At 39.3% G+C, this 16,261-nt stretch overlaps 1 protein-coding gene and 1 long non-coding RNA gene across 5 annotated transcripts; one reads left to right on the forward strand and one right to left on the reverse strand.

Moving 5' to 3' along the window:
• The first annotated feature begins 72 nt into the window (after positions 1–72).
• LOC110058571 (melanopsin-B-like) lies at positions 73–5,982 on the forward strand. The gene is made up of 2 exons (XM_089285117.1): positions 73–2,048; positions 4,296–5,982. The coding sequence occupies exons 1-2, from the start codon at positions 1,341–1,343 to the stop codon at positions 4,560–4,562; spliced, it is 975 nt and encodes a 324-aa protein (XP_089141243.1). The 5' UTR covers positions 73–1,340; the 3' UTR covers positions 4,563–5,982.
• LOC110058572 (uncharacterized) lies at positions 4,228–11,993 on the reverse strand. Of its 4 annotated transcripts, XR_016206111.1 has the most exons (7): positions 11,793–11,993; positions 11,504–11,615; positions 11,019–11,087; positions 8,065–8,201; positions 7,262–7,324; positions 5,342–5,409; positions 4,228–4,538 (listed from the first exon to the last, which is right to left on the reverse strand). It is a non-coding gene; the product is annotated as an uncharacterized LOC110058572 (long non-coding RNA). The 4 variants fall into 4 exon arrangements; XR_016206110.1 differs by lacking the exon at positions 11,019–11,087; XR_016206108.1 differs by having other exon boundaries at positions 11,019–11,615.
• Positions 11,994–16,261: the final 4,268 nt, after the last annotated feature.

Genomic DNA, 16,261 nt, shown 5'->3' on the forward strand with positions numbered 1-16,261 from the left:
TTTTATTTCAGTTCATTTTTGGAGGTACAAGTTAGACGTAAATTGCTGGTCTATCACTAGGGCTAATAGATAAAGTGCTATAATTTTTTTCTTTTTCCTGTTATATTCCCAGCTATTCGTGCTGCTGTTGCATGTTGTTGTTGTTCTTTACTCTGGTCGGTTTTTGCCGTAAACAATGTTGCTATTGTTGTTCCTCTTGTAGTTTCTGTCGCTGTTGGTTGTTATTTTCCCTGCTCTACATGTTGTTGTTGCATGTAGTTTGTTTCCCTTGTTGATCTTAGTATTCGTCAAGGCACGACAGTACATGCAGGTGCTAGACAAGAAGTCTTTGACATAGCGTTGTGTCACATAACAAATCAACTGATTGGTCTTACAGTCTATTTTCACGTTTTTTAGTGACGCTCCCAATTTCAAAAGAAATATGTTCGAGCTATATATATTGTTACACTTTACGATATATTACGCTGTGTGCACGTAAGATCTTGTAACATCTGTAAGTTTTGGTGCACGGAGCCTCCTTTGAACGGAAACATCTTTGCCAAAAGATATTTCGTAACAAACATTCGACAGATCCTTTTGTTTTACTAAGCTTTTAAAAACTCGTAAGAGGCCTATTCAGGGCGCTTAAGATGTGACAGAAATTAAATTTGCTGACTTGGGTGCCGATTAATGGTCTTGGTAAAACTTCATACAATTTAGGCTTTTCGTAATTCTCTCATATTAACCGGATTCTTCCCCCTGTGCCGTGGATTTTGATTTGCATTTGAAATTACCAAATGTCTAAAGATATAGACGGATATATATTCACGGTATTGACTATGCGTCTACGTAAATCTTTGATCCAAATTGACAGTTTTCTGCCTTGAGTAAATGGAGGCATCGGCCAGCTCTTAAGTCATTGCTCCTTTGTGTCAATATGGTTTACTTTAAGAAGAGAGAAATTAAGAAAAGTAATCAGAATAGTTACTGCCCGCCGGCAGGTGTCAATTATTACATATTGTTCGCTCTCAGAGACGCCAAGACCGGTAAAATATAAAATTTATGGCACGGCATTTACGTATTACATTCATCAACGTGTTGTATACGACCGGCATCTCGAAAAAAACCGTTAACGGAAAGGCACTTGAACTGCTTTGGGATATTTCATTTCTCGCTTTTTAATTACCGTCGTCACGCATTTATCGAAATCGGTCAAGTGGGCAAGATCTTTGGCAAGAGCAAATCTTCATATTCCACCTCGTGTTTACAGAGGAAAACCTTTGCGGTCAAAGAGGATATAAATTTCAAGACCCAATTCATCTACAAAAAAATCGGCACCGTCAAATACCGCTCCATCAACGATGGAAGATCCGTCGCTTTTCCCTCCTTTGAATGACGAATCGACATTGCTGGCAATCCTAGAAGTCATCTTCGTCTTCCTGCTGATTATCTTTGGACTCATCGGTAACTTTGGCGTGTGCGCCATGGTGTATACGCATCGCCATCTTCAAACAATCCCCAACTACCTGATTGTGAATCTCAGTATCTCGGATCTGCTTCGGATCTTCTTTACCCTGTCTGTCTCCACAGGCGTCCTGATAGAACGACGCTGGATTTCTGGTGAAACGTTTTGTCGTGTAAACGGTTGCTACACGCTGATTTTTTTGGTGGCGTCGCTCATGTCGGTGACAACTATCAGCGTAAACAGGTATTTTTTAATCGTGCGACCAAACGAAAGTGCGACATTTTTCAGCCAGCGGCGGACAAGAGTTATGCTTTTCACCCTGTGGTTCTTGGCTGTTTCCATCGCTATTCCACCAAATTTAGGGTGGGGTCATTATGGGTTTTTCGTCTCGCGCGCGACTTGTTTCATAGCCGTGGGAAGCAGTTATTCCTACACGAGTTTTCTCGTGATAGCCTTTATTGCAGCCCCGTTTTCCGTCCTAATCTGGTGCTACATGAAGATTTACCTGGCTATGAAGAAAAGCAAGCAGCGAGTGGTCCAGATAAGCGTTCGAAGTCTGCCGGTATCAATGAGTGCAGAGAATAACGAGAGATTAAAGAAAGAGGTGAGGTGATTTAATTTGCTTTTTAGTTTCGCCCCTGATGGAGGATTGAAAGTAATTGCACTCCTGAAAGCTCTCGATTTAAGTAAGATCGCTATTGCCGCCATAATAGCCAAGTCAAAAATGTATTTTGATTAATGTTTATTGCTTTTAAGAAAATTACTTTAGATGTTTGAAACTTGTAGAGTTATTTCGTTTAAGATCATATCTGCAACCCAAAATTCGCACACTTTTCATTTTTAAGGAAATCAGCTTTCATTATATACTAACATGATTATTAGCTCAAGGCAAACATTGTATATACGTGTAATATTTTGTAAGAAATTACTTTCGCCACTAAACATCATTTCCAGTATCGCATTTTTGTTTTGGTTTGTTTTGTTTTGTTTGCCTAAATTTTGGCACAAATGATAGGATTTTAGGATTTAATAAACTTTTTTATTTAAAGAGGCTTTTAGAAACCTTTTCAAGGGAATGAGGTCAGTGGGAAATAATCGTTGTTGACTTGCCGGTTGATAAAAGATACGCTTTTATCCGCCGAAATAGACTTTCGAATGCTCTCTTAATGGGGAATTTTTTTTTATTCTTGAGCTAATTGTCGGAAATATGAAATCAACAGAGGGACCGGTCATTCCATAAATAAGGAACATTGCCAAACTACGATAGAACTAGTTCCGTGTTATCTAATCTCTTATGTACGTATCGGAATATCTACTGACTTGTTCGTGTAATGTAGGTACATTCAGCAAAGCGATATCCCTTCACCAGTTACTTACTTAATTAATAATCTCCTTGCCAGTCTTAAGAAAATTGTTCAAGTGTGCCTGAAAAGTAGGGACAACCAATGACGGCTTTCTCTCAAATGCTTTTTAAAACGCTTTGAAAGTTCCGTAGAGAAATGTTCGCAATTGTGGACATTCAAGGGAACTAAGTAGGGCTTTTTTGTTCATTTCCCGAAAATCTTAGGTCTTATTGCTTTTTCGAAAATCATACGTGACCTTTTCTCGGTACTGGAATAGGAAAACAAGTGGCTTTAAATATCTCGTATCAGAAACATTCGAGCTGACAATTCTCTTAAAAAAAAAAAATCGACGGGGATTTAAGTCCTTGCGAACAGACAGTTTACCGAACGTTTCGTTGGGTCTCCTTAAATGTCTAGGTGTTCGTGTATTGTCGAAACATTCAGCCAAACAATACCCATTCAGTAGTTAATTAACAGTCTCCTTGCCAGTCTTGCGAAAAAAAAAAAAAAAAAAAAAATGGTGTCTTAAAATTGACATGAAGAGAGGCAACGAGAAGAAGAAATGCATTTTAAACATAATCTTGATGCTCGACAGCTTAATGTGATAGTAAACCTCGTTTTCTAGCATATCAGATTGAGATAAGGCATAAAGCTGCATATAGGGAAATATCGTTTACTCCACCTTCCTTCTATTATTTTTTTCGAAAACGAAACATCGCGGGGAATGAAATCCACGCGGGAGGCTTTGAACGTAACATTACGCCTTATACAAAAATGTGCGCTCTGTAAGGGTTCTGACCAGCTCAAAGGTAATTTTTTGTTACTTGAATATAAAACAGTCAACCATGTTTTGTCCTATGTTTTATTCTCGTGTTACTTTTATCTTGTGAACAATATCAATATGCAAAGACCATGCTGTTATACTGCACTCCTATGCAGCTTTCTATGCAGACATTCTGTTAACAAGTTAGCTACTTAAAGACGTTCGCGCGAAAATTTTCCAGTCGATAGAATTTTTTTTAATTTTTTACTGCAGTCAGATAATGAGTTACTTTTGTGAGAAATGCAAAAAAAAAAAAAAAATTGGGGGTCACCGACTTCGTTTCACAGATAAAGCGTGTGGAAAACTATCCTGATTTTGAAAAATTGGCGCACGTAATTCAGCATGGTCTACAGGGGTTTATAGTTAAAAATATCGAAGGTGAGAGAACGGAAGTAAACTATCTTAGTCATAATTTGCAGAAGTGGGTCTGTTGCATAAATAATTCCAATTGACTCCCGAATCAATGACGAGCTGGCGCTAAACCCGAAACGCGCCATTTTTCCATCAATGAAATGGCAGAAAGGTGGGCTTAATTTTTCACTTTAATTGTCAAAGAGTGTAGTTAAGTGAAAGCTGTCGGTTTTTATACGGTTGACCAACAACAATGACACACAATGGAAAGATAAACAGAAAAATTTATTGAAAACCGTTTTCACACCTTTCTTTTCATTTCCTTACAATCCAGGTTAAACTGGCCAAGACTGTTCTCTTACTCATCGGGGTGTACATTATCACGTGGATTCCAATCTGCGTGATTCATTTCTTACGCGTGGCCCAGATTGGAGACATTCCTGATTCAGTTGACCTGGCAGCAGCCTTTCTCATGAGCATCAGTTGCGTGACAAACCCTTGGATCTATGGCTTCAGGCACAGTCAGTTTCGTGACCAAGTCAGGCGGATGTTGTGCATGAAACGTCGCGTGACAGACCTTGAGAGACAAGCAAGTAATTGATAATGAGTTTACGTTCATATTTTGTTCTTCACAGCGCTAGCGGTATGTTAAGCGATATCGTTTACACATATAACTTCTTTACCAATACATGCCCGTTGTTACGAGCTACAAGACCCATCCTTGGAAACGTAGATTTGTCTTCTATATGAGACCAAGTCATTTATTTGAAACACTGATCGATCTGTTATAATGTTATCCCTTTTACACAATTGCACCAGCTGTTTCTCAAATCAAGTCAGCGAGTACCTCGGGGTCGGGTTGTTCGAAAGCCGGTTAACGCTAGCCGCGGGATTAAAAGTTGATCAACGTATGAATTTTTCTTGTTTAAAAATGTTTTTCATCGCTTATGTTTTGTGTAGTTTGAGATTATTGAAACTCAAAACTAAAAAAAAAAAAGTATAAACAGAAAACCTCACCAAAAAGTTACATAACTGATATCGAAATTCTTTGAGTCAGCTTCATCGAGTTTTGAACAACCCAGCCCTGATGACCAAGTCATTATCTATGCGAACAGAAATCTCAGGGAGGTGAAGAGGAAGCTGTTAAATACTTCATGTGTAAAACGTAAAAGGAATTTAAAACGTTAAGGACTGTTCCAGGTGTAATTCTCGATACAGAAACTTTAGATCCTGTGTCGACTCAGAAGACTGGACTCTACTGTAGCACAACGGGAGATGGGATGAGCGGACTGGGGACCGCCTCCCGGCGATTGCCGTGCACGTGACATGAATAACGTAAAACGCGTTAACAAACTGGCAAAACGACGCATAAAATCTTACCAAAGACTAAACGCGGTCCGTTTTTCCTCTTTCTCTCACAGGACACCCAATTTCATGTCTATGGCAAACTGTAACGATAGAGTAAAGTTACAAAAATAGGAAAATTAAGACAACTATTATTAAAACAACAAAACTGATATATTACATGCACTAAAAGCCATAATGTTAATTTGGCACCGAGGCAGAGACAAAAGATAGTATTAATTCATTTCAAGGCTCAGTGAATTGATTTATTACATGTATATTTTATAAAACTCTCTGAGCGAAGTTAGGATACCGATATGGAATCTTTAGAAAAGTAACATGAGCAATATTGTGAAGTATATATGAAATAATTCATATTTGAACTGCGGTAGTAGATGAAAGTGAAGTATGATCATCGCAGTAAATTTTCCGATTTAAGCAACTGGAAAGAAGAAGCCTGAAAAAAAAAATCAGGGCTTCAACGGGACTCGAACCCGTGACCTCCGCGATACCGGTGCGATGCTCTACCAACTGAGCTATGAAGCCACACATTGGGAGCGAGGTCAATTAATTGAGTTCATATCTTCCCGTCAGTGAAATGATGTGAAGTATATATGAAATAATTCATATTTGAACTGCGGTAGTAGATGAAAGTGAAGTATGATCATCGCAGTAAATTTTCCAATTTAAGCAACTGGAAAGAAGAAGCCTGAAAAAAATCAGGGCTTCAACGGGACTCGAACGGCTTCTTCTTTCCAGTTGCTTAAATTGGAAAATTTACTGCGATGATCATACTTCACTTTCATCTACTACCGCAGTTCAAATATGAATTATTTCATATATACTTCACATCATTTCACTGACGGGAAGATATGAACTCAATTAATTGACCTCGCTCCCAATGTGTGGCTTCATAGCTCAGTTGGTAGACTATCGCACCGGTATCGCGGAGGTCACGGGTTCGAGTCCCGTTGAAGCCCTGATTTTTTTCAGGCTTCTTCTTTCCAGTTGCTTAAATAGGAAAACTTACTGCGATGATCATACTTCACTTTCATGAGCAATATTGCAGAGCAAACAGCAAACCGCAGATTGCTGTTGCCTCTTTTTGATGCTTTTTACTTTTCATCGAATTGTGTAGTTCCAGAAAATATCCATACCTCCTCCACGGAAGGGATTTTTTCCAAGATCCCCCACCCTCTGGAAATTCCAGTTAAACTTGTTACATTTCTTTAATTTTTTTGGTCTTAGAGAACCCGCACCCCCTAGGAAATTCCAATCCCTTCTTTCGGAGGAGTATGGATATTTTCTGGTACTGTAGATTGCACTAATTAAAAATTTACCGCCAAAAAATCGAAAAATCAAAATGAATAGAAAATGCCAGCAAAACTGCGATATCATGGGCGTAAAAGCACGTTTCTTCATTATTGACAGAATCTTTTTTCAAAATTATTTAACACTAAAAAAACTGAATCGTAAATAAATTGTGACTCTTTCGATATCCCAGGTTACGTCATAAATTTTAAGAAATTAATTTCAAGGCAAGTTGTAGATATCAGTTTAGTAGCAATCCCCAAGGAATATATTTGAATGTTCAGTATATATATATCCAAGCTTATGGCATAGCTATTTATTAACACTAAAAGAGGAAAATAAATGTTATAGGTCAGTCCTACACAAATATTGTTGTCTTGTGATTTCTGCTGAAGATTATGTTCGGTGCGCCATGTAAGATGTACTATAATTATTAAACTGGTTTAAAACATGTTCCAGGTGTAATTCTCGGCAGAGGAACCGTGATTCCTGTGTCGACTCAGAAGACTGGGTTCTACTGTAGCACAGCGGGAGATTGGATGAGCGGATTGGGACCGCCTCCCGGCGATTGCCGTGCACGTCATTTCTTGTTACAAAACAAAAACAAAAACAAAAGCAACAAAAACAAAAAGAATTCGAATTTACCGGGGGATGGGCTTTGTCTAGCTCTCCTCTTCTTCTCACAAAGGACCAAATCTCACAAGGGAACTGCAATAAGATTAAAAGGAAGGCAGAAAAAGTCAACTTAATTCAAGCTTTTTTTTGAAGCCTCCGAACACTACAGATAATAACATAAAAGAGATGAGTAAATAAAATCTTTAGATCAATTGATCAAATAAATTCCCTTAAACGATTTCAACTGCAGAGGAAATTTTAGAAACAAGGACAATGTCAAAGTATTTAAAGCTATATTTTAGATGCACGAAACTACTTTCAAGTTGAATAAATAATCCAAGAAGTACCAGGATGGTTGAGGGCCTGGACTGAAAATTGGTTAAATTAGTAATTAGCAGCTGAGAAATGGCGAGTATTTCAACTAATAGTTTAGATCCGAGATATGCAAAATTTACTGATATCTGAAAAATGGGCTGCAATATATTGAGATGGCTGAGAAATCGCAGAAGATTTTACTAATAACTGAGATTCGTGCGACGCCATCCAGCCCCTATTGGTACCACTGAGGACAAATAAAATAAGATGGATCACAAACTTGAAAACTGCGACGCCTTTGAAGTTTACAGCTTAAATGTTCCAGGTGTAATTCTCGACAGAGGAACTGTGGATCCTGAGTCGACTCAGAAGACTGGACTCTACTTTAGCACAGCGGGAGATGGGATGAGCGGACTGGGGATCGCCTCCCGGCGATTGCCGTGCATGTAAAAAACAAGACAGTCACATACATCGGTAAACAAATAAAATTAAAGAAATTTCAGTAGCGTCTACATTACTTTTGACAGAATGTATTCCATGTTGGAGACATCTATTTATGACACCCTTGGCTGTAATCTTCTAAATACACAGGAGACATCCGATAGTCTTGTTACAAGCAGCTCGTCCATGTTTGTGAGGAATCAGCTGTTGACTGCTACAAAAAGGAAACAGGCAATAAATAGGGGTAATAAATTAAGATCATCAACGACACCAATGTCTGTGCCACTGAAATACTAGTGAAGGCGAGTTACTATTTAAGCAACAAACAAGACATTGAAATATGCAATAATCCCACATACATTCCATGTCAACATTATGGGACCTTTAACCTGATGCTTTTGCCACTAAAGAAAAAAGAAGTCATTTCCGAGTAGCCTTTTGCCTCTGTGTGAAAACGAGTATTAGGGCGAAACCATTGCTATGAAAATGCATTTGTTCTGAAAGTTCATTTTCACGCAAATCAAATTCATTTTCATAAGAATCGTCTTGCATGAGGACTCGTTTTGAAACAGAGGCAAAAGCCAACTCGGATATGGCCTGGTGCAGAACTGCGCCTTACTGCCACGATCACTCTAAAGACACTTCCAATAAAGCTTTGATTACGGACAGAGGGTTATGACTGCGCAGTACCAACGCTAGGCTAAGTGAATGGTATACAGCTAAAATGTGTTCCAGGTGTAATTCTCCACAAAGGAACAATTGATCCTGAGTCGACTCAGAAGACTGGGTTCTACTTTAGCACAGCGGGAGATGGGATGAACGGACTGTGGACCGCCTCCCGGCGATTGCCGTGCATGTAAAAAAACAAGACAGATACATACATGAGAACAAATAAATTTAAAGCACTACAGCAGCGTCTGCCTAAACTAACACTAACCAATGATGAAATCTGCTCTTGACCCTGAAGAATATTAATTCTATAATATATTTTCAGTACAACAAAACAGCTGGGAGTACCAGTTTATTTAATTTGTGATGATTTTGGTAGTTCTATATTCTGCAAATTGTAAAAGTTGGAACATTGGCTCCCTCTCTACGTGACCTGTCTTGTGTGTTCGATTTCGGCTCCGTCCACACTACGCCGGAGAAATTTGAAAACGCAACTGACAATCGCCGGTCTGTTTTGGATTTGTGTTTGAAGAAAACTCCGGCAGGGAAATATCACAATTCTCGTAACCTCGCCGTTTTTGAAAAGCTTCGTTTTCAAAATGGTTCCTATCCACACTAAAATGCAAAGCCGGCGTTTTCAAATACCTCCGGTTCGAAAAGTGTTTTCGAAAAGCTCCGTTTTCGTGACGGATCAAGGTGGACGGAAGGCTTAAGGTATCAGTATAACCCATTTGACCATCCGCGCGCGGCCCGCTCTAGCGTTCGTGGCTTTAACAAAAACCCATATAAACCGTATGTTTACTGGAAGCTTAATAACTACAGATTATGACCTGACCTGTTTAAAACGGTAAAAATTTACCGTGTTTCGAAAATGTGAATATATTTACAAAGCTTCACGAACCCATAAATCAAGGTATACGCCCGCTAAATTTAGGTCGGAGAAAACGATTAACATGGCATCCGTTTCTTCACACATTAACCTCAAAAACCGTGTCTCAGATTTTTGGCACATGCGTTTGTTATTATTTTACAAGAGGATAAAGTTACAAAAGGGAAAAAAATAGGACTGCCCGCGAAAAAAAGGCATAACTTTTTAATGAAAAGAGTAATCAGAATTCGCAGAAACGGTTTTGTCGGCGATCGTTCTGACAACATTCTCTCCGAATTTCAGCCAATTTGGTCCAGGGGCTGCCGACCTGGAACTCGAAATGCACGTACAACTCGCCTATTTTTTACTTTCGAGAAACAGAGAAAAAATAAAATTCGGCGGCATCCAAGTGTTATGAGATTATCACACCAAGGGAGACACCGCAGAGGAATCAACTTTCTGTATAACAATAGGACTGTGACAGTTAACATGGAAAAGGTACAAATTTCCGCGACGGCGCGCGGTAAATTATTCACCGGTGAATAAACCGCTTTTTCATGTGTGAAGTCAGAATTCCAAAGTTAGTAAACGTGAAATTATCTTTTGATTTACTATATTAGCGTTCGAAATTTTACGTATCGGTTGACTAATCTTCAAAATTATGACCATGTCACTGTTAACATGCCGAAGGCCAGTAGAAAGTTCCCGAGAAAATGCAAGCGCACAAAGGGATACGCTGGAGAGGACGTCGTAAACGGGACTACATCGACTGATGTTGATGCAAAGGCAAAGATACTGGGAGAAATGACAATAGCTGGGTAAGAAAAAAAAAAGGTTGCACTGCTGATTCTAATTTTGTACAATCGATCTGCCTTTCAATTTCGTCCACTTCTCTTCGTCAATCTCCTCTGCTTCGACAGTTTCTTGCAACAGTATTTTAGCGCGGCTTGCGCTCATTTCGGCTTGCTCGCTGGCTTCGTGATCGCGATCGTTGTCGCGTTCATCCAGCAATTTTTCTTGATTGTAAAACGAACCCTTTGCCGCTTTCCGCTAATTTAGCGGCCCACTCTTTGTTGAAAGTGTTTTTCGCCTTCTTTGGCCTTCCTTTAGCCGATGAAAACGGGCAAGATCGCTCTGTCTTCTTCGAAGACAGCCGCCACTGATTATGGCAGGCGAATCGCGTGTCAACTCAGCATGATCTTGATGTCATGTGACTTCTTGCCTCGATAATTAATTCATTTGACAGAACTTATCAACTCTCAATTAAGTTATTAATATGCAAAACAATCTTTCTCGCGCAATAACTAGCGGCAGATAAAAGATTTTTTCGTGGAGTTTTTTTTTTATCTTAAAGATTACTTTAAGATTTATCCAACCGCTTAAAAAAGTAAAATTATGCAAAATTGCAAATTTTCCCCTTACTGATACCTTAACCTGACAAATAAAGTTTTGTTTTCAAATTCCTCCGGCGTAGTGTGGATGGGGTTTGATTACCTTACGTTCGATTGTGCTCCATTGCCTAGATGATTTGGTGAGTTCGACTGCGTTCGATTTCGGGAGCGCCTATAAAAATCCATCGAACGCAAAATTGTTTTAGTTTTAATTTATTATTTTCTCGATGACCACTGCATAAGAGTATAAACAGGACTTGTAGCATCGATCGAAGATTGAACCAATTTGTGAGTCATTTGTAAACTTCGCTATTTTTGAACGTGTGGACACGTGAAAGAGCGCGAAATGGTCGCACATTTCACACAGTTCGCGCGCGATTCTCGCAAATTGACGTCAAATCCACACAAAAGAGCTATAAAAGATTGTGCCTATAAAGTTCTAGGCGAGACGTAGAAATTGATTTAACCGTAAACAGTGTTTCTCAACATGTATAATCGTAACAAATCTGTGAGGTAAATCATTACAAATAAAACGGGGTCAACATGCCATTGAAATTTTAAGCGTCTCCTTCATGAAGCATAAATTACCATATTATGTATGCGGCGTGATGTTTCGGCCAAATTGCACTTCATACGTCCATCACTAAAGATATTTTGAGGTTGACTACGTTCTACGAAGCAGTTGCTACTTTCCTATGGCCTGGTGGAGAGATAACGAAAGAAGAAATCGTAGAATTGAGAACAAAAGCAAATCTATTTCAACACGTGGTTCCAGTCGGAGTCGACTCGATATTTTTACAGTCGGGAATGCAAACCGTTTGCATGCTGTTCGTTCAAAGAAGATAATAAAGCGATAGCGGTAACATGTAAAACTTACCTTTAAGCCAGGGTAGGTTTTGTGATAAGTCTCCCTGTAATAAAAGGCAAGCAATCGCCGCAAACTCTCTAGGCGCTGAGTTCGCCGTGAAACGCCACTGTTGTGTGACCGGGTAATGAATAATTCTTTCATTTACAGGATGGTGTTGACAGATTATGTAAATGTTTTACCTAAATTGCATAACAATTTGGCAAATTTAGGAACATTGGACTGACAAGTTTCGGGAGGACGGAACAAAAAAGGATCTGCCGGAAAGCGTCCTCAAAATACAGTTTCTTCATGAAGTAAGCTTGTTTGTGATGTACCGAACCAAAAAAAAAAAAAAAAAGGAAAAGAAAAGAAAAAAATATATATATATTAAGAGCACCATAATAATACTGTTTCCTTCACTTTGTTATCGTCCGCCGGGTTATGGCGTTAATTTTAAATCAACTTAATTCGCCACTCTTTTACAACGAAGCAAATTTCTAATGACAGTTTGACACTAAGGAACCTTACTCGATCGAACGCAGAATAGCTAACAATAACAATCACATCTTAGAATTCGGCGAAACAGTTTCTTGGTATATTTACGAAGTTCTTGACATCTAAAAAAGTAAACAAATGGACTTATACTGCAATATAGTCCGAAAAACAACGTGCTCCAAGGTCTTATAAATGAAACCTTGATCCTCATGCTATCTGAAGAAGCTTTTACAATTCGTGCTATTAAAGCTGGGACGAAACAAATTACAAGAGTCATGAAAATAAAAAGCATTGTTTTTGAGCCTCTAAATCGATGTCGCTGTTGATTTGCGACAGCCAATTGCAGCATCGCTTGCTGTTGTAAGTGAAGTTGTTGGCGTTGTCTTCTGGAAAGGCGATGAATTCTAAAATTGAAATAAAATATTGCAGCAAGCGCCACAAACAAGGTCGCTGACAAGACATTTTGAGATCGGTCGTTAACGACGGAGTCGTCAATCAGAAATGGAACACTGACGAGCAGGCTGGTCAACCAGACGGCAACGATGAGTTTAATGATGCGTTGCTGAGGCAAAATCACTTGGTAGCGAAGAGAATGGATCACAGCGATGTAACGATCAAACGTCGCGAGGGTGAGGTTAAGAACGGAACTGTACACGAAGGCGCTGGTTAAGAAGAGGACGATACGGTAGCTTAGCCTTGAGAAAGGGCAGTCTTCTTGGATAACACTGACAACTCCAAAGGCGCAAAAGCAATGTATGATCAAACCCTCGAAAAAGTTCGCCGCGGCCAAACTGGCTAAGGCAATATTAGAAGAGATGTGAAGCTCGGTGAAGCTCCAAACAGTTATAAGCACCAATGCATTTCCAGAGCTCGAACAGATGGCCGACACGATGTTGGTGGTGCAGAAAATGACCAAAAGGGCTGGGCTGTACGTTTTCACGACAGCAAGATCTTGAAGAAGGAAGGCATTGTATGATACGTTACCACATCCAACAGTGAAATTCATGGAGATGGGATCAGCTTAGCTGAAGAGAAGATTTTCCAGAAAAGCTTTTTTTGTTTCAGTTATTGAGTCGAGGAAAATCAAAGAGTGGGAAGTCCGACCGTCTGCATATGTCTGCTAGTGATTACTTCTTTTTTTTTCTTTTAAAGCTGTCAGCTTGTGCATGGCGTCATTGCGGGGTTTGGAAAGTAAAAAGACAAGATATGCTATAGAAATAGAAGTAGAAGTAGGGCTATTGTTAACTGAAATTTACGGCAGGAAATTGACCGACACTTTTGTTGTTATAAGACCTTCAAAGATCGTAATGTTTTTCATCAATACATCCGTGAGAGTGAACAGCTAGACAGCCGCTTAGCTTATAACACGGGCCGTCAAATACCTGTTTGGTGCCGAAAACACCAGTTTCACGACCTCTTCGCTCACCCACCCACCCATACCCCTCTTTCTTCTATCCACCACAAAAAAAAAAAAAAAAAAAAAAAAAGTAAGGCCGGGAAAAAGAAAATAAATGCCATTTTGGGTTGCCTTGTGTTGTGTATTTCAGGTAGTAAAATGGCAAGGAATCGGGCATAAGCTATATTTAAATAGTTCAGAGTGGTTTTTAGTATGAAAAATGTAGATCACAAAGTAGCGTTTTAGTTCAATTCCATATACCTTTTTTTTTACACGCATAGACTGGCCATATACAAACCAAGAGCGAGAGCATAGCTGACAGGAAATCAGAGAAGTCCACTAGGTTTTGTGTTGATGAGCGTTTTTCCATGATAATGGCATAGTCATATGTGCTTTTTGTTTGAAATAATAATTGCAGCTAAACTGAATCATTTCAAAAACAATCTCAAGAGATCGGTGACACAATTAAAAAAGAAATAAACTGATTAAAAAATATTAAAGCGCAGAGTATATTGTCGTTCGTGTCACAATGTACAGGTATTCACTTTGAAATTTGCATCAAAGAGACTACTCGTTAGATTAGTCTCTTTCATTGAGGATAATCGGACTGAGAAGTTTTGGGACCATGGAATGAATCTGATCTGCTAGAAAGTGTCCTGAAATAAAGTTTGCTCGCAAGGCTTGATTTTGATGAAAAAATAAAAAATAAAAAACAAAAAACAAGAAACAAATCAAAAACAAAAAAACAAAAAACCATTAAGAACACCATAACAATACGCTTTCCTTCACTTTAATTACCATCCGCTGGGTTATGGAGTTTAAATCCGATGACCATTTTTTCAATTTTACAACTCTTTTACAGCGAAACAAATTTCTACTGACTATTTGCAACAAAGAACCTCACTAGATGGAACTCAGGATAATTTAAAATTATTCACCGACACTGATCGAGGTGAATAATTGTTTTAGTCTATACCACGCAAGCTGAATAATTATCGGACCAAAACGTTATTTTATGTGTGACAAGCGGTCGGAAATTTTAAAATCTCTCGCGCCGGCTGCTCGGCGGTGAATAGTACTTAATTGCTAATCACCTCCGACTTAACCAATCGGCGAAACAGTTTCTTGGTATATTTACGAAGTTCTTGACATCTAAAAAAGTAAACAAATGGACTTATACTGCAATATAGTCCGAAAAACAACGTGCTCCAAGGTCTTATAAATGAAACCTTGATCCTCATGCTATCTGAAGAAGCCTTTACAAGTCTTGCTATTAAAGCTGGGACGAAACAAGTAAGAAGAGTCATCAAAATAAAAAGCATTGTTTTTGCGCCTCTAAATCGATGTCGCTGTTGATTTGCGCCAGCAAATTGCAGCATCGCTTGCTGTTGTAAGTGAAGTTGTTGGCGTTGTCTTCTGGAAAGGCGATGAATTCTAAAATTGAAATAAGATATTGCAGCAAGCGCCACAAACAAGATCGTTGACAAGGTGTTTTGAGATCGTTCATTAACGACGGAGTCGTCAATCAGAAATGGAACACTGACGAGCAGGCTGGTCAACCAGACGGCAACGATGAGTTTAATGATGCGTTGCTGAGGCAAAATCACTTGGTAGCGAAGAGAATGGATCACAGCGATGTAACGATCAAACGTCGCGAGGGTGAGGTTAAGAACGGAACTGTACACGAAAGCGCTGGTCAAGAAGAGGAGAATACGGTAGCTTAGCCTTGAGAAAGGGCAGTCTTCTTGGATAACACTGACAACTCCAAAGGCGCAAAAGCAATGTATGATCAAACCCTCGAAAAAGTTCGCCGCGGCCAAACTGGCTAAGGCAATATTAGAAGAGATGTGAAGCTCGGTGAAGCTCCAAACAGTTATAAGCACCAATGCATTTCCAGAGCTCGAACAGATGGCCGACACGATGTTGGTGGCGCAGAAAATGACCAAAAGGGCTGGGCTGTACGTTTTCACGACAGCAAGATCTTGAAGAAGGAAGGCATTGTATGATACGTTACCGCATCCATCGGTAAAATTCATGGCGATGGAGTCAGCCTAGCTCAAAAGAAGATTTTACAGAAGACCTTTTGTTGCAGTTATTTGAGTCTTAGAAACGCAGATTTTCAATCAAGGAGTGGTAGGTCCGACCTTCTGCATATGTCCTCTGCTGATTACTTCGTTCTTTCGTTCAAAGCTGTGAGCTTGTGCATGGCGTCATTGAGGGGTTTGGGAGGTGAAAAGATAACATATGCTATAAAAATAGAAGTCCCAAGACTATTGTTAGCTGAAATTTGCAGCAGGAAATTGACCTCCACTTTTGTTGTTATAAGACCTTCAAAGATCTTGTGAATGTCATTGTGGGGCTTTGGAAGGTGAAGAGACAAGCTATGCCATAGGAATAGAAGTCTCAAGACTATTGTTGGCTTCATTTTACAACAGGTTTCGTGGAAATACATCTGCATAAAACGCAATGCTTTTGATCAGTAAATCCGTGTGGATGCACGACTCAACAACTTAAATAACGGCCAGTTAAAGTCCCGCCCAACATATCAAGCTCAAATAAAAATCTAAGACCTGTTTAGTGCCCAAAAACACCAGTTTCACGATCTCTT

Source organism: Orbicella faveolata, unplaced genomic scaffold (genome assembly GCF_042242905.1).
Source record: "Orbicella faveolata isolate gen_17 unplaced genomic scaffold, um_ofav_v1 contig_13, whole genome shotgun sequence".
Lineage (NCBI taxonomy): Eukaryota > Metazoa > Cnidaria > Anthozoa > Scleractinia > Merulinidae > Orbicella > Orbicella faveolata.